This window comes from Lagenorhynchus albirostris, chromosome 17 (genome assembly GCF_949774975.1).
Source record: "Lagenorhynchus albirostris chromosome 17, mLagAlb1.1, whole genome shotgun sequence".
Lineage (NCBI taxonomy): Eukaryota > Metazoa > Chordata > Mammalia > Artiodactyla > Delphinidae > Lagenorhynchus > Lagenorhynchus albirostris.
The window spans coordinates 470726-492531 of record NC_083111.1 but is presented as its reverse complement, the minus strand read 5'-3'; the positions used below and the strand labels follow the sequence as shown (position 1 = coordinate 492531).

Here is a 21806-nt window from a genome sequence, read left to right as displayed (position 1 = left end):
TGTCTTTTCTGCATTGTATATTCTTGCCTCCTTTGTCATAGATTAATTGACCATAAGTGCGTGGGCTTATTTCTGGGCTCTCTGCTCTGTTCCGTTGATCTATACATCTGTTTTGTGCTAATACCGTGCTGTTTTGATTACCATACGGTATAGTCTGAAGTCAGGGAGCGTGATGCCTCCAGCTCTGTTATTCTTTCTCAAGATTGTTTCGGCTATTTGGCGTCTTTTGTATTTCCATACAAAATTTAAAATTATTCTAGTTCTGTGAAAAATGCCCTTGGTATTTTGATACGTTTTTTCCTTTTAGTTTTTTAAATTGTGAAACCTGTGTGTATAGAAGAATGTTTAAAAACATGTAAAATTGTCACTATTTGCAGATGACATGATATTACAGATAGAAAACCCTAAAGACTCCACCAATAAAACTGTTAGAACTAATAAACTCAGTAAAATTGCAGGATACAAAATCAGTATACAAGTCTGTTGCCTGTCTATGTACTCATAATGAACAATCAGAAATTGAAATTAAGAAAACAATCTCAGGACTTCCCCAGTGGCACAGTGGTTAAGAATCCGCCTGCCAATGCAGGGGACATGGGTTCGAGCCCTGGTCCGGGAAGATCCGACATGCTGCGGAGCAACTAAGCCTGTGCGCCACAACTACTGAGCTTGTGCTCTAGAGCCCGTGAGCCACAACTACTGAAGCCTGTGTGCTCTAGGGCCTGCGTGCTGTAACCACTGAAGCCTGCACGCCTACAGCCTGTGCTCTGCAACAAGAGAAGCCACTGCACTGAGAAGCCTGCGCACCGCAACAGAGAATAGTCCCCGCTCACCGCAACTAGAGAAAGCCCACGCGCAGCAACAAAGAAGACCCAACGCAGCCAAAAAAAAAAAAGAAAAAAGAAAAAGAAAACAATCTCATTTACAGCTGTATCAAGAGGAGTAAAATACCTAGGGATAAATTTAACCAAGGGGGCGAAAGACCTGTACACTGACAACTGTAAGACATTGATGACAGAAATTGAAGAAGACACAAATAAATAGATATTCTGTGCTCATGGATTGGAAGAATTAATATTGTTAAAATTTCCACACTACCCAAAGCAATCTTCAGTTTGAGTGCAATCCCTATCAAAATTCCAATGGCTTTTTTCACAGAAATAGGGCAAACAGTCCTAAAATTTGTATGGAACCACAAAGACCCTGAAAAGTCAAAGCAATCCTGAAAAAGAACAAGGCTGGAAGCATCACGCTTCCTGATTTCCAACTACTGTACAAAGTTATAGTAATCAAAACAACATGGTGTTGGCAGAAATACAGTCACATAGATCATTGGAACAGAACAGAATGCCCAGAAATAAATCCACACACTTATGGTCAATTAATTTTATGACAGAGGAGCCAGGAATACACAGTGGAGAAAGACAACCTCTTCAATAAACGGTGTTGCGAGAACTGGACCCCTGTCTTACACCATTCACAAAAACTAACTCAAAATGGAGTAAAGATTTGAACGTAAGACCTGAAACCATAAAACTCCTAGAAGAAAACATAGGTGGTAAGCTCCCTGACATAGGTCTGGTAAGCTTCCTGACATAGGTCTTAGGGATGATTTTTTGAATCTGACACCAAAAGCAAAAATAGACAAGTGGGATTACATCCAACTAAAAACTTCTGCACAGCAAACGGTCAACAAAATGAAAAGGCAACCTACTGAATGGGAGAATATAGTTGCAAATCATATATCTAATAAAGGGTTAATATCCAAAATGTATAGAGAGCTCAATGGCAGAAAATCTGATTAGAAAAATGAGCAGAATATCTGACAAGACATTTTCCCAAAAAAGACATAGAAATGGCCAACAGGTACGTGAAAAGATGCTTAACATCACTAATCATCAGGGAAATGCAGATCAAAACCACAATGAGGTATCACCTCACACTGGTCAGAATGGCCGTCATCAAAAAGTCTACAAATACCAAATGCTAGTGAGGGTGTGGAGAAAAGGGAACCCTTGTGCACTGTTGACGGGAATGTAAATTTGTGTAGCCACTGTGGAAAATAGTGTGGAGGTTCCTCAAAAAATTAAAAATAGAACTACCATACAATCCAGCAATTCCACCCCTGGGTATTTATCCGAAGAAAATGAAAATGCTAATTTGAGGAGATTTATGCACCCCCATGTTCATTGCAGCATTATTTGTAATAGCCAAGACATGGAAGCAACCTAAGTGCCTATTGAGAGATGAATGGATATAGAATATCTAATACACACACACACACACACACACACACACACACACACACGAATATTACTCAGCCATAAAAAAGAAGAAAATCTTGCCATTTGTGACAACATGGATGGACCTAGTGGGCATTATGCTAAGTGAGATAAGTCAGACAGAATAAGACAAATACTGGGTGATCTCACTTATATATGAAATTGTAAACAACAACAGCAAACAAACAAGCTCATAGATACAGAGAACAGATTGGTGGTTGCTAAAGCCAGGGCTGGGGGCTCAGAGAAATGGGTGAAGGGGATCAAAAGCTACAAATTTTAAGTTATAAAAGAAGTAAGTCCTGGTGGAGTAATGCACAGCATGATGACTACAGTTAATAACACTGTATCCTATATATGGAAGTTGCTGAGAGAGAAGATATTAAAAGTTCTTATCACAAGGTACAACATGTTGTAAGTAGGTGTGGTGACTGATGTTGACTAGGCTTGCAGTGATGGTTTTGTAACATGTACAAATAGCGAACTGCTACGTTGTGCACCTGAAACTGATGCAACGTATGTCAGTTATGCCTCAATTTGAAAGCCCTAAAATGTGTAAAGTTTGTATAATAATAATAGCAACAGAAGTGCCCGCATATTGACCACCTAGCTTTAGAAGTGGAGCATTATCAGTATTTTAGATCCGCCCTGCCCTAAGGTAATCCTTCTCCTGACTTGGATGTCACTTGTTCCCTTGCTTTGCTGTTTTGTTTCATTCTCTGTATATTGGTATGTACCCTAATCGGTGTGCTCTTGGTTTCGGAAAGCAGCTGTTAGGCATAGACACGGCCAGGGAAGTTTGGGTCAGTGTTTTCACTGTCAGGTAAAGGATCCTGGGAAACTGCTGAACAGAGACTGGCTTCAGCTTCTCAGAGGACAGGAGCCTGGTCCAAGGAATTAGGTTGACAAAGTCCATCATTAGTCCTGGGAAGCCGAGCTCTCTAGAAATGTGTGAAGTGGACCCACAACTGACATTGGGGAGAAGTACCGTCCAAGAATGTGGACTGCCCTTTAGTTTCTGCTTCTGAGACCCCAGTGGCCTGACTTGGGTGTCAGGAGCAGGTCAGAGCAGAATTCTCTCGTGGGGTCAGTGAGCGCAGTCGACAGTCCAGGCTGAACCTGGGCTGGAGGGCAGCGTCACGCAGGGGGTCGTTGGGCCTGGCTCCTTTGGGTCTGTCGGGGTGGAGAGCTCCTCTCCGCCCCACTCGCCCACCCTGTCTGACCCGACTGTGCGCCCGCGCGCTCCCCTCTCCGTCCTGTTGGGCCTTGTTGCCTTTCCCCTGTTGCCGTCTTTCTCGGATGCTCGGATGTGCTGGACTACATTCCGGGTGGCTTTGAGAAATGATGCCCGAGGGAACCGTGTTCGAGGGATTGTGTGTTGAGTGATGTAAGTACAAGTTAGGGTGCTTCCATCCTGCAAGCTCATGAACTGTTTTGGAGAGCTTTCCTTGGGGATCGTGGATTTGGAGTATCATTTGGTCATGTCATTTCCTCCTTGCTACTTCAAATGGTTTTGGCATCTTAAGATACAAGCTACTGTAGCCAGCCTGGGACTCTGACCCCAACCCCCCCTTCTATGGTCTGGCCGCACGTCGCTCTTCCAGGTGAGCCTTGGCCCCTCGCTCTGACTCCTGTGCTGCATCCGCCTTCGTGGCCCACAGCGCGATGCCCTTTAGTGTCAGTGTCACATCTGGGTGTGTGGTGGGGTGTCGTGGCGGGCACTTGGAGCTTGTGGGTCCCCCTCTAGGATTCAAATTTAAGAAATTAGGGTGATAGTCCTCCCAAACCAAACAGCGGTGTGCGGTCCTGTTCTCAGTACCCCCCACCCTCCAGCGCCTGCTGGTTCCTCACTCTGGTCCTGTTTCAGGAAATCACCACCTCAGAGGTGGAGCAGTGACCCTGCACTTGGTCACACAGCTAGAGCGCCCATGAGCCTTAGTGCCCCTGCCTGGCGTTGTGTGCTTAATCATTCACTGTCCTGTGTCACTGAGGAACAGATTTTCCAGGGAGAGGCTGGCCTGTGCCTGTGACCTACCCATGAGTGTGACGTCAGTGGTTGGTCCACAGATATTGTGGTCCAGGTAGTTGTTCACATGTGGCGGATATGCTTGTAAAAGGCCCAGAGATGACTGTTGATGTTAACTTACTTTTGGATAGGTAGAGAACTTTTTTTTTTTTAATTTATTTATTTTTGCTGTGTTGGGTTTCAGTTTCTGTGCGAGGGCTTTCTCTAGTTGTGGTAAGCGGGGACCACTCTTCATCGCAGCACGTGGGCCTCTCACTATTGTGGCCTCTCCCGTTGCGCAGCACAGGCTTCAGACGCACAGGCTCAGTAGTTGTGGCTCACGGGGCCTAGTTGCTCCGCGGCACGTGGGATCCTCCCAGACCAGGGCCCGAACCCGCGTCCCCTGCATTAGCAGGCAGACCCTCAACCACTGTGCCACCAGGGAAGCCCCGGTAGAGAACTTTTAAAATTCCGTTATTTAAAAAAATGTGGACGTAGTACCAGGTCTTCTTTTCTGCTACATGTAATTTTGATGAGGTGTGTGGAGTGTGGTCAGAACAGTGGCTTTAGGTTTTAGGTTATGTGCTGTGAGCAGGTCCACAGGTGAGGAGGGTGCTTGTAACAGTAAAAAAGCCCGTGCCTCTTGGTCTGTTTTTGACCAGGTTTTCTTCTTTCAGAAGTGTTTTAGGTTTTATGTTTTAAAAGATTTGCGGCATTTTTAAAGACAAATTTCATTAAGGTATGTATTCTTTAATAACATAACTTTTTCCCGTCATTGTTTCTGTTTTATTGTCTTCTCAGATAAGGCTCAATATTCTTTATTTTTCAGGGAGGAAGAGTCTCTGGTAGAACAGTTTGTGTTTGAAGCCTTGGTTACATACGTGGAAAGCCTGGCCTTAGCACATGCGGATGAGAGGTCCTTGGGTAGGTCCCATTCGGGCTCTCTGTGTGTGCGCAGCGAGCCTGTCCATGCGGGGGCCTGGGTCACCCCCTCGTAAGGTGCTGTCTTCTCCTCACATCCCCGTTTAGGGTGATAAGTGAAGGGGAGGTGGGGCCCTCTGCTGCCTCAAACCCGCTTGTTACAAGAGGCTTCAGTGCCTCCTGTACGACTCGCCGTGTCCCCTGGCATCCACTCAGCTTGACCCCTGGTTGGTCAGGGATCCTGGCCAGGGCAGGTGGGGCAGCCCTGCTGTGAAGCTCCAGTGAAAGGGCACGGCTGACACGAGCTAAAGAAAGCTGGCCCTTGTCTCTGAATTCACTAATGACACCTAGAAGGTAGAAAGTAGGTTTCCTTACAGAATTGTAATAAGGCTATTTTGACAGTAACTAAGACGTCATTTTAAAATACTAAGTCAGAACTATGCTGAAGTGGCAAAGAGAGTAATAAATGATCGTCTTTGCAGTTAACTTCTGTCCAGAAGCTGTCGGGACTACCCAGGAGTTCTGGGGCTGGAAAACTTCCTGGCATCTCCCCGCTCAGTCTGCAGGGCGTCTGGCCCGGGGCGTGTGGACCCTGATGTGGCTCTCGCAGCGGGTGCCGTGGGGACCCCCTCTCACTTGCCAAATGGTGGTGTCTCTCATTTTTTGACAGATTGAAGCTCTGTTGTCCTCCATGGTGATAGCCCTACTCATGAGCAAAAACACTTAAAATTCAGTCCTGCCGTCAGCCGTCATTAGCTTAAAATTGCCTTATCTTGACATCGTATATAGGGGAATTTTCTCAACAAGTGAAATTTTACTCTTTTAAAATCACTGCCATAGTTAAAAGGCGTAGATGAAATTTTACTCTTTAAAAAATCACTGCCATAGTTAAAAAGTGTAGAAAGAAAACTTCCTTGGTAACAGAGGTCAAAATAGGCTGTGTGAGGCCCCTTTCCTGAATAACCCTAGACGCCTGTAGATGGTTTTACTATTTTATTTCTCTTCTTCTCCTGCAGTGGCTGTATTATTAACTGTAATATAGTTTAACCTACATGAGAAAAGTGCGGGTCAAGGAACTGACCCCCTGAAATAATAGCCTTCAGTGGGGTGCACGGGCTCTGGCCTGCTTTGTGGGTTTTGTAACACCTGCAGAGCCCTTCCATCTCAGACCTGTACGCAAGGCTGTGCCTTGCTGTCCTGCGATCTTAAACATGGGTTTTGTATTTGGATGTGCAGTGTTGTATTTTGAGGGATGAAAAACACTCTTTTGTAAAATCACCTTTTTAATTACAAAACTAGGCCAATAAGCCTGTAGTACTACTTTGTTAATGATGATCAGCTGTAGATCTCCTTCAGCAATCTCTGTTTGTGTTGAGAGCAGGTACAGTTCAGCAATGCTGCGATGCTATCGATCACCTGGGGCGCATCATCGAGAAGAAGCACATTTCTTTAAACAAAGCAAAAAAACGACGCTGTCCCCGGTAGGTGGTGTTGCTTCCTTCTTCTTTTTCTTTCCCCCGAACATAAAACTAATTCTCAGTTAACACAGGAGAATCCAGGAGGAATTTGTGGAAGTATAAAGAGTCAATTTTCCAAAGTAACTTAAAAGTTTTATGTTTGAAAGTGCTTTGTTTAAGGTGTCATCTTGGTTGGGATAGTGGATACAACTTGAAAATCAGCTTTGTAACTGAGACATTTGTCTGCACTAATTCTGAATGCGAATTTGGTGTGGAATTATTTGCTTGGAATCTGCATGAGCTGTTTGTTATGGAGTAGATTTGAAATGTAAGAACTAAAATATTGAAATAGTAGGATTTTGACAGAATGAGGTTGCAGATTATGAAATAAAGCCACTCAAAACCAAGGCTGGCTTATTGCCCAGTGGTTTCCAGTCTTTGCTCCCATTTCCATCCCGGCAAGGTCTCTTTCTCAGACGGGGTGCGGGTGTGCCATGCCTCTTCCCCCAGGTCTGTGCAGGGGTCTGGGGGCTCTGGTGTCTGCTGGCGCCCACCACTCTGCAGAAGCATAGCCTGTAGACTGGACATTAATACTCCCTCTGTGGTTTTAAAATTGATTCTTCCAGATTCTGCCGCGAGTATGACATCTCTCCAGGTCATTCATGCTCACACTTGAGCAGTAGAATTACCTTGGGGTCTGGTTACATACAGTACAGGTCGCTGGGCCTTGCTCTGGAATTGGCTTCAGTAGGTTTAGGGTGGGGCTGAGAATTTGCCTTTCTGCCAAGCTAATACTGATGTAGCTGGTCCAGGGACCACAGTTTGAGAAGCACTACTTCAGAACCTAAACCCCCTTTCAGTTTACAGTGCATTGAAAAGGGAACATGCAAAGACTTGGTGCTGATCTTTTAAGAAATGCTTTTTAATTTTCCCTCAATTAAAAAAATAAAAGGAAGGCAGCATTTAGGACCTATTTCACCTGTGACATTTTGATTGTATTCTAATGATAATACACTAAAAATAAATTGAATGCCTTTAAATATGGTTTCTACATGTATCAGGGTAGCAAAATTGAATGTATGGTTTTTAGACTCTGGGGCCAGCTAAATGCTGAATGTTGGAGTGTGAATATTAAATACATGTATTCTCCATGCAGAGGCTTTCCACCTACGGCACCCTTGTGTTTATCAGACGTGGTCCAGTGGCTTTTCTCCAATTGTGGGAGGCCCCAGACAGAATGTCGACACAAGTCCATAGAACTCTTTTATAAGTTTGTTCCTTTGTTGCCAGGTATGATGGTCTTTATGCCCTATAAATGACTTTTGCTAGTAGTTTAGAGACGCACTTATATAAAACACGATATTTCCATTATTTAGATAAATGTAATATGTTCTAATAAATATAAAAAATAAGTACGTTCTAATACATACAAAGAATAAGTACAAAAAATAATCATTACAGATCATTTGTAAGACAGGTGATAAATTATGGCTGTACATTTCTCAAAGATTTATAGAAGGAAAGAAAAAAATGCTTTTGATGTTAGACGATACAGAAGAGGTGAACTTAGAATTTCCTAGTACCTTTTATTCCGCATCTTTGCTTTTCTGTCCCACTTAAAAGAAAGAAGGAAGGATTGGATGACCATAGTAGTTAACACGATATTCAATTAAGGTTTAGAAATCTTATTAATAGTTAATGAAGCGGGACTTCCCTGGTGGCGCAGTGGTGAAGAATCTGCCTGCCAGTGCAGGGTACACGGGTTCGAGCCCTGGTCCGGGAAGATCCCGCATGCCGCAGAGCAACTAAGCCCGTGCGCCACAACTACTGAGCCTGTGCTCTAGAGCCCGCAAGTCACAACTACTGAGCCCGTGTGCCGCAACTACTGAGCTTGTGCTCTAGAGCCTGCGAGCCACAACTGCTGAGCCTGCGTGCTGCAACTACTGAAGCCCTCATGCCTAGAGCCCATGCTCCTCAACAAGAGAAGCCACCGCAATGAGAAGCCCACGCACCGCAAGGAAGAGTAGCCCCTGCTCGCCACAACTAGAGCAAGCCACGTGCAGCAGCAGACTCAATGCAGCCAAGTATAAATTAAAAAAAAACAGTTATATATATTAAAAAAATAGTTAATGAAGTAATGCAGTTGTTTTTTTTGGCCTGTAATTAATAAGGAATTGCCAGACTCCTAAGTCTGAATGATCTCAGATCATTTGGTATTAAAGGAAAGCAATGGGCCTATGCTTTTCAGTCGTTACTGTACTAAACCATTAAACTACTTAAGAGACTTGAGACAATTTCTAAATTTCTCAGGAATAAATGTATTGGTAGCTCAGGTGTGGGGTTTGGTAGCTCAGGCATGGGGAAGCTGTGCCCCAGGACAGACTCCGGCCCTGGCTCCCCTTCACGTGCACTGGGCACTAGTCCAGAACCAGGGCATGTGCATCTGGGTGAGGAGGTGCCCGCACACAGCGGACCGTGAGCTGGTTCTCTTGAGCAAGGGGCTTGGAGGGCCTCTGCGGGGCTGCTTCAGGGGCAGCAGGTGGAAATGACTGCATGTCATTCTGCGACTTAGAAGGGTGCTGCATGTGTTATGCTCGAACATGATGTATACTGTGGAATGCATTATGTTAAATACTATATATTCTGCATACTGTATGTTGTGATTGTATTCATACTATGCATTACGTATACCATATAAATACAGAGGATGTAATTACTAGACTATAATTTTACGTATATGGTAGAAATGTATATTTGTGTTTTTTAATTTAGAGAATTGTTTTAAAAACATTATTAGTATTTTATATACGCTTACTGCTTTTAGTTAACAAGTTTGCTTTACCTGTTGTCATTCTCACAACGAAGTCAGTGAAGAGTGGATGGGATGGAGGGCGGGGCATCTTCTCCTTATTTTTAGAGGAAACTAAGGCCCAGACTGCGGAGGTAGCACCGCTGGCTGCAGGCCCCGCGGTTCCAGCGGCGTCAGCTTGGCTGATCGCAGACGTTTCCGCTGCTCTTCTTCGTAGCTGCCTGCTACATACTTTCAGGGGAGTAATAGCGCTCTGCCTCTCAGAGTGGTCTTCGTTAGTAAGCACAGGATGCTGAGTACTGGTGAACCTTGCCCTGCTACCACCGTGACTCACCTCTTCTGTGTCTTCCAGTGGGGTGTCTGCCCTCTTCTTTGACTTTGCCCCTGTGATTTTCAAGGTCCCGTGTCCTGCAGTAGTACTGTGTGCGTGGTCGGGCCGCGTATGTGGACACCCAGACCCATGGGACGTTATGACAGGTGCAGGTGTGTCCCCGCTGCGTGTCGGGGCCTTCCGATGCCGACACCGGGGAGTGGGGGCGGATTGGGTGGAGAGGCAGAGAGACAGAGACCACCTCACAGTGGGGAGGGCCCCCCCCCAATCCTCGACTTGTCTTGCTTCCCTCTAGACCTGTCTTCCCAGGTCCTTCCTTTCTGCACGTCCTCTTCTGCCGCTCCTAGCTAGCACTCGACGTAGAATTTAAATATAGTAGTGTTCTTCACTCATGGTTACAGTTTTATTCATTTCTTCTTAGTGAAAATAATGGAAAGTTTAATATTTCTTCCTAAAACAACCCCTGAAAACATGGTACTAGTCTTTTACTTATATAGCTTGTGAGAGGTATTTTTGACACAGTAAAAAAAATTTCTTCTTTTTTTTAAAATAAATTTATTTATTTTTGGCTACATTGGGTCTTTGTTGCTGCGTGCAGGCTTTCTCTAGTTGTGGAGAGTGGGGGCTACTCTTCGTTGTGGTGCGCGGGCTTCTCATTGCGGTGGCTTCTCCTGTTGTGGAGCACGGGCTCTAGGCGCACGAGCTTCAGTAGTTGTGGCTCACGGGCTCTAGAGCGCAGGCTCAGTAGTTGTGGTGCACGGGCTCCAGGACGCAGGCTCAGTAGTTGTGGCTCATGGGCTTAGTTGCTCCGTGGCACGTGGGATCTTCCCAGACCAGGGCTCGAACGCACGTCCCCTGCATCGGCAGGTGGATTCTTAACCACTGCACCACCAGGGAAGCCCCCAGTTCTTTTGCATCAGAATTACATTACTGTTTTGGATTCTTCTGTACCTTCATTAGGGTCAGAATGACTTGACCTTTTCACAGCCACTGATTTCAGAGCATACAAAATACACTTTAATGTTTTTTTCTTTAATTTAGAAAATGATTAATACCTAAAAGAAAAATATCTTTTCAAAAGCAGATCATTTGACTCTTTTATTTAATAAGCACGGCACTTACCACGTGGTAGATGCTATTCTAAGTGCTTTTTCAGATATTAACTGCTTCAGTTCACTTCGCCTTGGTGACAGCCTCAGAGGTAGATACTGTGTGCGTCTCACCGTGGACGAGGAAGCAGCCTGGCAGGGCCTGGTCCCCGCGGCCGCCAGTGGCACAGGCAGAGGGGCTGGAGTGTCTGACTGCTCTGTGTTTATTCTGTAAAAAAAGCAATAATGACTTTCAAGAAAAAAGGCAAGAGAAAGAGTATGAAGTTTATAGGTATTCAGGTGGTATCCGACTATGTTAATAATGTTTAAAGAAACTGAAGAGAATGGCTTTTGGTGGAAATACTTTCTTGACAGTAAGTACAGTGAGCAAGTTGTGAGTGCTGTGGTTAAAATAAGACTATCCTGGATCATTTTGGAATTTCAGTGCACTGGTAGGTCGTTTATGTGGGACATTTATGGAAAACTATTTGAAATATTGTTATATTGCCTGTCTTGTTCTGGTCTGATTACATTTTTAACATACCACACTTTTAATTTTTGTTTCTTATTATTGGGAGATGCTGTTTTTAATTAGGTACAGTGATTAGATCAAGTGATTTTAACTACATGAAAGTGATTTATATGTGTGTTTTAATCTTATTTCTCTTTTAAGGCAACAAATCCCCTTCCCTGTGGCTGAGAGACCTGATCCAGAAGGAAGGCATTTCCTTCCTCATAAACGCATTTGAGGGCGGAGGAGCCTGCGGTCCGCCAGCCGGCATCCTCACCCAGCCCACCCTCCGCCAGCTGCGTGGGCCGTTCAGCCTGCGTGCCACGCTGCAGTGGATGGACGCGCTGCTGGCTGCGCTGGAGTGCTACAGCACCTTCCTGGGCGCAGGGACCCTTGGTGCCGCCCAGCTCCTGGGTGGGTAGAGCCTCCCTGGGTCAGCACCGTCCGGCTCTGCCTGGAACCATGCCGGGGCCAAGATGGGTGGGGTTTTGGTTGGACAGGATCACGGGGTGTCATTTCTTCAGCTCTGCCTGCGTCTCCGAGCTCACAGTGAGGGTGGGGGGCTCCCCGCCCGGAGTCTGTGCTGCTTTCTTGCCCTGTGCACAGGTTCTCAGTGACCCTTGTGCAAAGTAACCTTCTGAGGTTTTCCTGAGGCCCTCTGGTCTTGTGCCATGTCTCTGTGGAGCGGGTCTTTAGTTTTCTCGCATCTTTCTGTCGCTGGAGCTTCTCTGTTGTAGTGCGGTAGTGACGGTGTTGTTTGCAAAGGACGTCAGGCGGGTGGGATGTGAGTGCTGGGCAGGCTCTGTCCCCCTGGGGACCCCGGTGGCCCACGAGGGCAGGCGCTGGCTCTGGGAATGGTGTCCCCTGGGAAGCAGCACCTGGAGCCGGCTGTCACCTGGCAGGTGTGCTCTCTGCTTCAGGGTTCTCGGAGCAGCTGGCCGTTCTCCTGCCGCCCCGTACTGTGGGCGGAGCCTCAGACTTGCCCTCAGAATGGGCTGTGCTCTTTGCATGACTGTTTGTGGGGGGGGGGCGGGGCGGGGGGGTCTCCATTCCGGCCGGGGCGGCGTCTGAGCAGAGGGCCTGCTCTTCTCTCCGCAGGCCTGTCAGAGGTGACGGGGTTGGGAGGAGTCAGACGGCCCCTGGGCTGTTGGGTTCAGGGTCTCTGGTGTTTGAGAATGCAGTTCTGAACACATTTTCTCCCAGTTTTTTGAATACATAATGACCTGTCAGTTGACAGTTTGATCGCCTTCCTTAAATCTAAGGAGAACAAAGACCTGGAAGCCGTCCCCTAGAGGACCTAACCAGCCGCCACCTTTGTTCACTCCCCTGGCTTGTGCACCATTGTTGTCACGTGTCCCCTGCCTTTACCCCAGAACGGTGAGCTGTGCTCGGATTGCGGAGTGGAGAACAGCATGTCCGTCCTTCCTGTGGCGGAGCGTGTCTCACACTCGCGAGTTCTGGGAGAAACCCGCTGGGGAGTTGATCTGAAATTGATCCCATAGGACGCCAGTCGCAGCCTCCTGCGTAAAGGCCACTGCCGTGGCGTGTCTCTCCGTTGCCCTCTGAAGGACATTTAGGCTGCTCCTATTTTTTTATTATTAAGAACAATGCTAAAATTAACATCTTCAAAGCACATCTTTGCAATTCTGCCATTATTTCCCGAGGATACAATTTCAGTGCCGGATCAAAGCATATGAGCTTTTAAGCCTTTGATAGAAATTGGTGTGCACGTGTTTTTAAGCTTTTAGTACGATTTGGCAAATAGCCCTTCAGAAAGATCATGTTAATTTATGGTCCCATGGTAGTGTTTGAGAGCCAAGACCTAACCTTCCGTAGGTGTGTTCTTACTGTACGAGTCTGCAGTTGAGTTCTGTTCAGGTGGTGTTTTGAAATGAGAAGAAATAAGTGCTGTTTTATTCAGCTTTTATTAAAACTTTTAAAATTTTGACTGAAAGTATATCACACCTATACTTAAAGACGGAACTTTACGTTAATCTTAGTGGGTTTAGAAGGAAGTGTATGTTAACATTTTAATACAATTTTTTCTAGGCGCTGAAACACAGTCTTCACTTTGGAAAGCAGTGGCTTTCTTCTTAGAAAGCATTGCTCTGCATGATATCACGGCGGCAGAAAAGTGCTTTGGTGCCGGGGCCGCAGGTGACAGACCCAGCCCACAGGAGGCAGAAAGATACAATTACAGCAAATGCACGGTGGTGGTCCGGGTCCTGGAGTTCTCCACAACGCTGCTTGGCACCTCCCCAGACAGCTGGAAGGTAGGCCCGCCCGCTGCCCTGATCAAGGGGCCTGTGCTTGGCTACCCACTGGTGGTTCTGGCCTTCTTAGAACTTTCCCTTGCTATAGGAGTTGTCTCTTCTTGAAAATAATGATAAAACTCTGCATGTGCTTCAGATTCTCACTGTGCACATAAGACACAGTTTTCCTAGATGTTTATTGGCTACTGTGTGTTATGCTGTGATCAAGCATCTGCCTGACGAAATGCGCATCAGCCAGCATTTGTAAATGTGTCTGTGAGGCTGAGACCCTCATCCCGTCAGTGCCCGCTCAGCGCCTACTATGCGCCAGGCCCTGCCTCTGCCAGGGCTGGAAGCCCACGGCGCCACCCTGTGAAGGTTTCTCTGGGGCACCTCTGGGCCCTCCTGTCCACGTGTGGTCCACGGTTGCTCTTCCGCCGTGACGGCAGTCAGGTCCACGCGGCGGAGACCTAGGGACCGCAGAGCCTGAACTGTGTGCTGTCTGAGCCCCACCCCATCCTTCCCGCTTGTTGGGCCGTCCACTGCGGTGAAAGTCCCAACGCTGACCGATGGGTGTGTCTGTGCAGCTCCTTGGGAAGGATTCGTGCAGCGCAGACCTTACGAAGCTCCTGGTGAGAACAGTGTGTGCGCCCTCGAGCGTGGGCTTCAACGTCGGGGACTTCCCGGTGATGGACCACCTCCCCAGTGTGTGCGTGGGCCTTCTGAAGGCCCTGAAGACGTCCCCGCACTGCGCTGCGCTGGAGGCATGCCTCAGGGAGGAGGTCACGACACGGAGGTGGGGCTTCCAGGGCAGCCTCGGGGCGGGGTGGGGGTGAGGGCGGGGCACAGAGGTCCCTCCATGGCTTAGCCCTCAGGGCAGCAGACAGCCTGCGGGTGGCACCGAGTGGTCCCTGCGGCATTGGCACGCACCCTAGTTTGCTTAACCTGGGTTTGCTGTCCAGGACCTTGCGGCGGACTGGGGCACCGGGAAGCTAGTAAATACATTGCAGCAGGACGCACACAGTCTTCAGTGTCCTGTAACGTCATGAGACCGGCACTCACCTGGCTTCCTTTTGTTTTCCCTGCACGGCCAGCATCGAGGAGCTCTGCACTGTTGACCTTTATGGCCTGGACGCGCACGCTAGTCGGGCCGAGCTGGCGTCTGGCGTGTCGGCCTGGAAGCAGCTTCACAGGGCTGGCTTTCTGCATGCTGTAGCGCCGTCGCAGGTAACGGTGCCCGTTTGTTTTACACTTCTCTTAGCTCACTATGCCAGTTTGTCGATTTGTTTATAGCCTTTTCAAAATATCCGTTAATGTACAGAGCATGCCGAGGTAGAAATCAGAGAAATACTTGCTCCACACATGGCAGTGTTGCCTAGAGTGTAAATGTGACAGTAAGTGTAAAAGTTTATTAATGTAAAATGAAAATAAAGGCCACTGGAATATTTCCAGCACCTTCTGAAGACCTTTAGGCTCTAGCTGCTCTTGTGCCTGTGTGGCCGGGAGTCAGAGGTGCGTGAAAGTGTCCCTGACAGTTGGAAGGCAGTGGTCAGTGTTGGTGAGCGTGGATTTGTATTAATGAAAGGTGTGAGATTGTGTTTTTCTATGTCATACCTCACTGTTGGGTATTTCAGTGTTGCTTTATTCTAGTCTGCAGATCAGCCGCATTCTCTCGGCACAAAGCTTCTCTCCCTGGTTTATAAAAGCATCGCACCTGGAGTCGAAGGGCAGTGCCTGCCCTCACTGGACCCCAGCTGCAAGCGGCTCGCCAATGGACTTCTGGAGTTGGCCTTTGCTTGTGGAGGACAGGTAGGAAAAACAGCTGTGTGCACGTGTGCGGTCCCAGTGATGTCGGGCATCACTCACATGCAGCGTCTCTGCAAACGGGCATTTAGCTGGGTAGCTTCCTAGCTGCAAAAGGACTTCACCTGATTTACCAGAGATGACTTTCTAAAAGTTTTTTTTTATTTTTAATATAAAAGGAGTAGAATGACCTTCTTAAGCTGAAGTTTTGTCTATCCCAGTTTATTTCCAAAAGGCCTTCAGGCAGAGAGCAATTTGTGACTGCAAAGCCGACCTGTGTTGACACAGTGGCCTCTGCTTCCTCCATCCTGGGCAACTCTTCAGAGGCTGATGTGGGAGAGGCCCTGGAGGAGCATTCCAGACACCCCACAAAGTGCTCAGGGCCTTCTGAGCTGTGCAGGGCTGGCCTCACAGTCTCTCTAGCTGTGGTTCCGCAGTGCACCCACCTCCCCTTCTCGTGCCCCTTTGTCCACTGAGTGTAAACAGTCCTCAGCCTTCCTAGACTCTCCCCTCAAAGCCACAGCCACGAGATTCTGTGGAGCACTGGGAGACACGTGGGTCAGGGAGAGAGTTCTCGCCCAAAGTAAGACCTGGAAAGTGGAGCCATGTTGAACGCCTGCAGTTAGACCAACCCAGGCCTCCCAGCACCAGGCCCCTGCTGACTCTGTTCTCTGCTGTTGGAGCTCACAGCCGCCCGGGGAGTCGTGTGCCACAGCCCTTCTCTTTCCTCTTTGCAGTGTGAGCACCTGGTGGGTCTTCTCCTGGACACGGCGGTGGTGTCCATGCCATCCTCAGGAGGGTCCCAGAGGAACATCATCAGCTTCTCTCACGGACAGTATTTCTACAGCTTGTTCTCAGAAACAATCAACACTGAACTGTTGAAAAATCTAGATGTTGCTGTATTGGAGCTCATGAAATCGTCTGTGGATAATCCCAAAATGGTAATGGATTTTTCCTTTTAATACAGTATATTTTCTTTAGTAATGCTTATAAAAGGGTTGCTGTATGCCTGAAATAATACATCAGTAAAACAAAGTGAGGGACTTCCCTGCTGGTCCAGTGGTTAAGACTTCGCATTCAAATGCAGGGGGTTACGGGTTCCATCCCTGGAAAGGCCGGCCTGCCTTTTCATTCCCACCGGCCGCGGCTGGTCCTGATGTGCCGCAGTCCTCCCTGTTCATGGCTTCCATGGTCTCGAGGCTGAGTCCTCATTTCCCACGTGTTCCTGCTATAGTCCCTTTGCCCCCTCAGATTGAACCTGTGCAGATCAATATATTTTTTTAATACATTTATTTATTTATTTATGGCTGTGTTGGGTCTTCATTGCTGTGTGCGGGCTTTCTCTAGTTGTGGTGAGCGGGGGCTACTCTTTGTAGCGGTGCGCGGGCTTCTCATTGCGGTGGCCTCTCTTGTTGCAGAGCACGGGCTCTAGGCCCGCGGGCTTCAGTAGTTGTGGTGCGTGGGCTCCAGTAGTTGTGGCGCGGAGGCTCTAGAGCACAGGCTGAGTAGTTGTGGCACGTGGGCTTAGTTGTTCCGCGGTGTGTGGGATCTTCCTGCACTAGGGCTCGAACCTGTGTCCCCTGCATTGGCTGGCGGATTCTTAACCACTGCGCCAAGGAATGCCAGATCAGTATTTAATATATAGTTGATTTGTTTGCTAAACACAAAATTTTGAAATTTAACTTGGTCGGTAGACAATCAAAAATTAACTGTTGGAATGATCATTCTAAGGGAGAGGCATAATTTCCTGCTGAGTTAATAAGCTTTTATTCCAAGCAGTGCTAGTTGTCTCTTGTAGGGGAAGATTTTGTAGATTGCGCTAGAAATTTGTATTTTTAGAAGTTTGAAATAAAATTGCAGTAGACCCACAACACTCAGGAAATACAGCATTTCGAGCTTGTAAGCTCTTCAGACTTACGGGGAAGAAACCATACTCATTTATCGCCACCTCCTCCCTAGATCCCTCTACAGTGTGGTTTGTTTTTTTGTTTTTTTGAAAGCACAGTCTTAAAGGATACAGAAAAGGAGAAAAGACAAGAGTGACAACATTTTGGAAGCTAGAAAGCAAAAGGACAAGCAGTAACAGACTTCAGAGTCCGAGAAGGCTGCAGTGAGGCCTTGGTGTGCAGGCGGCCTGGAGCAGTGGGGGAATTGGGTGACTGTTAGCCGGCTCCCGTGGGCTCTCCCTGTCCTTGCGAGGTGCAGGAGGCTGGAGGCGCAGACCCTCTTGTCTGGGGGACCCTGGGCATAGTTGAGGGTAAAGATACCTTTTTTCTAAAGAAACATCTTTAGTGAAGATTAGAATCACAGTATATAACCCAGGTATTTCTTTAAGCAACGTAGTGAAGTTTGAAATGCTTTGAACCATAGCAAAAGCACTGTACTACTCCAGTGGTGAGAATCCCACTTTGTACTTTTATCCCCAAGTTTAACGTTAGTTCCTCAATTCTTCTGATCTTGGTTTCACACTGATTTTTTTTGAGCAGCCAGCGTGTTTCTGGTGTATGCCGTAGTTTTGTGTTTTGCCATTTTTCTCTTGGGTTGTATTTTCTTTCTTTTTTTTTTTTTGCGGTGCGCGGGCCTCTCACTGCTGTGGCCTCTCCCGTTGCGGAGCACGGGCTCCGGACGCGCAGGCTCAGCGGCCATGGCTCACGGGCCCAGCCGCTCCGCGGCATGCGGGATCCTCCCGGACCAGGGCACAAACCTGCGTTGCCTGCATTGGCAGGCGGACTCTCAACCACTGCGCCACCAGGGGAGCCCTGTATTTTCTTATTAATTTGTAAAATTTTTGTATGCTAAGTGTAGCAGACCTCTGTCTGTCATGTATGCAGAAAGTCCTTTTTCCTACTGACCATTTGTCTTTCTCAGTTGGAGTGTTTATTCCGTACAGAAGTATTTGGTTTTTTATAGTTAAAGAAGATACCAGTCTTCTTTTCAGTTGATCTGTTTTTCATGTCATACTTAGAAAGCCTTTCTCCATCCCAATACTATCCCTAAAATCTATCTGCCCATGTTTTCTTCTGTTACTTTTATAATTTCTTTTTTAAACAAATGGAAGTAATGCAAACAGCACTGTAGAAATATTTTTTCCTAAATAGATATATATTGGACAAACATTCATTCACAAATGGATATTTTCCTCATTAATTCAAGTTTCTAACTTTTTCAGATCCGAATCTCTATACAAATTTAGGTCGGAGGTTGTTTAATTTGTTACTTACCTATCTGTTTTTCAGCCAGTACCACGTTGTTTTAATTTCAGCAATTTTAAAATGCACTTTAACATCTGGTAAGGCAGTGTTCCTTCTTAGTATTTTTGTTTTTCAGAATTCTTCAAGCTATACTTACACATTTTCTTTAAAGTGAAATTTAGAATCATTTTGCCAAGTTTCCTACAGCCCTCTCCACAACATACAGGGATTTTGAGTGGTGATACAATGTGTATAGAGCATATTTAAACCAAGGTGACCTCTTTAAAAAAATTAAGCCATGTTTTCTATAGTATGTCTCTCAATTTATCCAAACATTTATTCATGTTCTCAAATCTTTTTGAGAACTATTATGTATTCATACTATTATGTAGAATGTTATAATTGTATATTGATTTTGTATCCTGTATCTTCACTACATTTTTAGATTAGTTTTAACAGTTTTTTGGTAGTCTTGAGGGTTTTCTATATATCCTATCATCTCCAGATAGAGACTGTTCTCCTTTTTCTGAGTGAAAGGATACCTTTTATTTCTTTTTCTTGTCTGACTGCTATGACTAGAACTTCCAATATTATGTTGAAATTGTGTTGAATGAAAGTGGCGAGAGTGGGCATCCTAGTCTTTTTCCTGATCTTAGGGGAAACGCTTACAGCTTTCCACTGTTGAGTATGATGTTAGCTGTGGACTTGTCATATATGGCCTTTATTACGCTGAGGTACATTACCTCTATACCTGTTTGTTGAGAGTTTTTATCATGAATGGACGTTGAGTTTTGTCAAATGCTTTTTCTGCATCTGTTGAGATGATCCGATGATTTTTAACCTCTGTTTTGTTACTGTGGTGTATCACCTTGATTGATTTGCAGACACTGGACCATCCTTGCGTACCTGGGGTAAAACCCGCTTGATCACGGTGTGTGGCCCTTCTAATGTGCTGCGGAATTTGCTTTGCTCACACTTTGTTGAGGATATTTGCATCTGTGTTCCTCAGGGATATTTCCCTGTAATTTTCTTTTCTTGAGGTGTCCTCGTCTGGTGTTGGTGTCAGGGTGACGCTGGCCATGTAAAATGAGGTTGAAAGTGCTTCCTCCGTGCCCCCCTCCCCGCCCACTTCTTTGGCAGAATTTGAGAAGGTGTTAGTTCTTCTTTGATTGTTTCGGTAGAATTCGCTATTGAAGCCATCTGATTCTGGACTTTTGTTTGTTGGGATGTTTTGATTACTGATTCAGTCTCCTTGCTAGTAATTGGTCTGTTCAGATTATTTCTCCATGATTCAGCCTTGATAGGTTGTTTGTTTCTAGGAATTTATTTGTTTCTTCCAGGTTGTCCAGTTTGTTGGTGTATAATTGTTCCTAGTGGTCTTTTTATGATCCTTTGTGATGTAAGGATACCTTCTGGGGAATTAAGTGAAAGCCCGTCCAAGTTCTGAACCTTGAGGCGTTAGGCCATTTTCTTCAATTTGGCTCTCAGAACACAGTCAGCTAGATACACCCTCAGGCAGGATTTCAGACTGTGCTGAAAAGCCTAAGAGAAAATCAAGATACCGTTATCCCAGCCCAACTAGATCTACTTCCAGTGTCCTTGCTGCTGGTGAGCCCTGCCCGCTGCTCACGCTTCTGTCCGTTCCTCAGTGGGTACCGACCACTGTGAAGCACCAGGCGCTCCAGGAAAGGGCTTCTGAAAGGACAGGCAGGGAGAAAGCACTTGAAACAGAGATTATTCAGGAAAGGGCTTCTGAAAGGACAGGCAGGGAAAAGGCACTTGAAACAGAGATTATTCAGGACAGGGCTTCTGAAAGGACGGGCAGGGAAAAGGCACCTGAAACAGAGATTATTCAGTGAGATGGGGTGTAAAAAGAAAGAAACTTCAGAGGTGAGAGAAGACACTGTATCCGTGAAACAAGAATCGCTATTGAGAAAGAATATCAGAGAACAAGAAAGAAAATTTGTGAATTAAACATACATATCACAAATTAAGGATGAAGTGGATTTGGAAGATAAAATTCAGGAACTCTCATGGAGAGCAGAGTAAGGTTACAAATCAGAAAATGGAGAAGCGATGAGGAAACTTGGAATCTATCTACAAGGTCCAGCTCCATGGCCTCCACCCCTGACAGAGGACGAGCCAAGTAGAGGCTTCATGGATAACGTTTCAGGAATGACCATTCTGAGTTTCAGATGGAAAAGGCCATCGAATGTCCAGTGCATTGTATGGAAACAGCTCCACACGGAGCACACTTCTTGAAAATTTGAAACCTTAGGGGTTCCCCAGGAGAGAAGATGCTGAAAAGTTTCTACAAGAGAAAAAACCCAAAGGTCTTTCAAAAGGATTAGGAACCTGGATGACGGTTGTCTTTGCAACAGCAGAGTGCAGCCTGGGAGACAGTGAGCCAGATTTCGTGCACAGTTTCGGAAAGAGTACTTCTCACCTGAGTGGGAAGGATTAACGATTATGAGTGAGAGCCGAGTGCAGGTGTTTCAGGTGTGCCAGGTCCCCATGGGGGTCTGTGTCCTGTGCTCCTCTTGCTGGGAAGCTGCCGGGGGAAGTTCTCCACCGAGATGGAGCAGAAGCTGGGAAAAAGGAGGGCGTGGGGTCCGGGAAGTTTGCCGACGAGTCTCCTGGGGGCGGGGGGTGGTGACCTCCACTCAAGACCCGGACTGGTGTCCCTGACCCTCCCGAGGTGGTGCCCCAGAGATGGCTCACAGCCTCCCTGATGCGTTTGCACGTCTAGAGGAGACGTAGTGAATTTGGGAGAGTTTGATGACAACAGTGACAGTCACGTTGAGAACAGCTAAGGGGTGGGGGAGCTGGGGTGCTGTCCCTCTGCCAGGCGAACGTCCACGTACAACTGTCTGTACAGTCGGCCCTCGTGTCCACGGATCCCCCTCCTGCAGACCGTGCGGCGCCGTAGTGCGCGTTTCCACGTTAAGTGCACCCACGCAGTTCAAACCCGAGTTGTTCAAGCGTCAGGTACTCACTTCAGGTAGATCAAAATGTTATGTGAGGAAGGAAATGTGTGCTAGTACTCAGCTCGGATCATCTGTGAGCGGAGCTACCTGTCACAACAGCAGGAATATTGAATTAATCTAACCGAATTTAGGAGATCACTGTTGGGAAGGCAGTAGGACAGGAGATGTG

The 21806-nt window shown here is 46.7% G+C and overlaps 1 protein-coding gene across 1 annotated transcript in view; it reads left to right on the top strand.

The window, feature by feature from the left end:
- Nucleotides 1–21806, top strand: part of PRKDC (protein kinase, DNA-activated, catalytic subunit) — a 150244-nt gene that overhangs the window by 50148 nt on the left and 78290 nt on the right. The window contains exons 28-36 of the mRNA XM_060128298.1: nt 5117–5211; nt 6590–6689; nt 7822–7955; nt 11567–11818; nt 13454–13677; nt 14244–14452; nt 14751–14883; nt 15307–15465; nt 16197–16400. Coding sequence (XP_059984281.1) covers nt 5117–5211; nt 6590–6689; nt 7822–7955; nt 11567–11818; nt 13454–13677; nt 14244–14452; nt 14751–14883; nt 15307–15465; nt 16197–16400 — 1510 coding nt within the window. The remainder of the gene's footprint in view (nt 1–5116; nt 5212–6589; nt 6690–7821; nt 7956–11566; nt 11819–13453; nt 13678–14243; nt 14453–14750; nt 14884–15306; nt 15466–16196; nt 16401–21806) is intronic.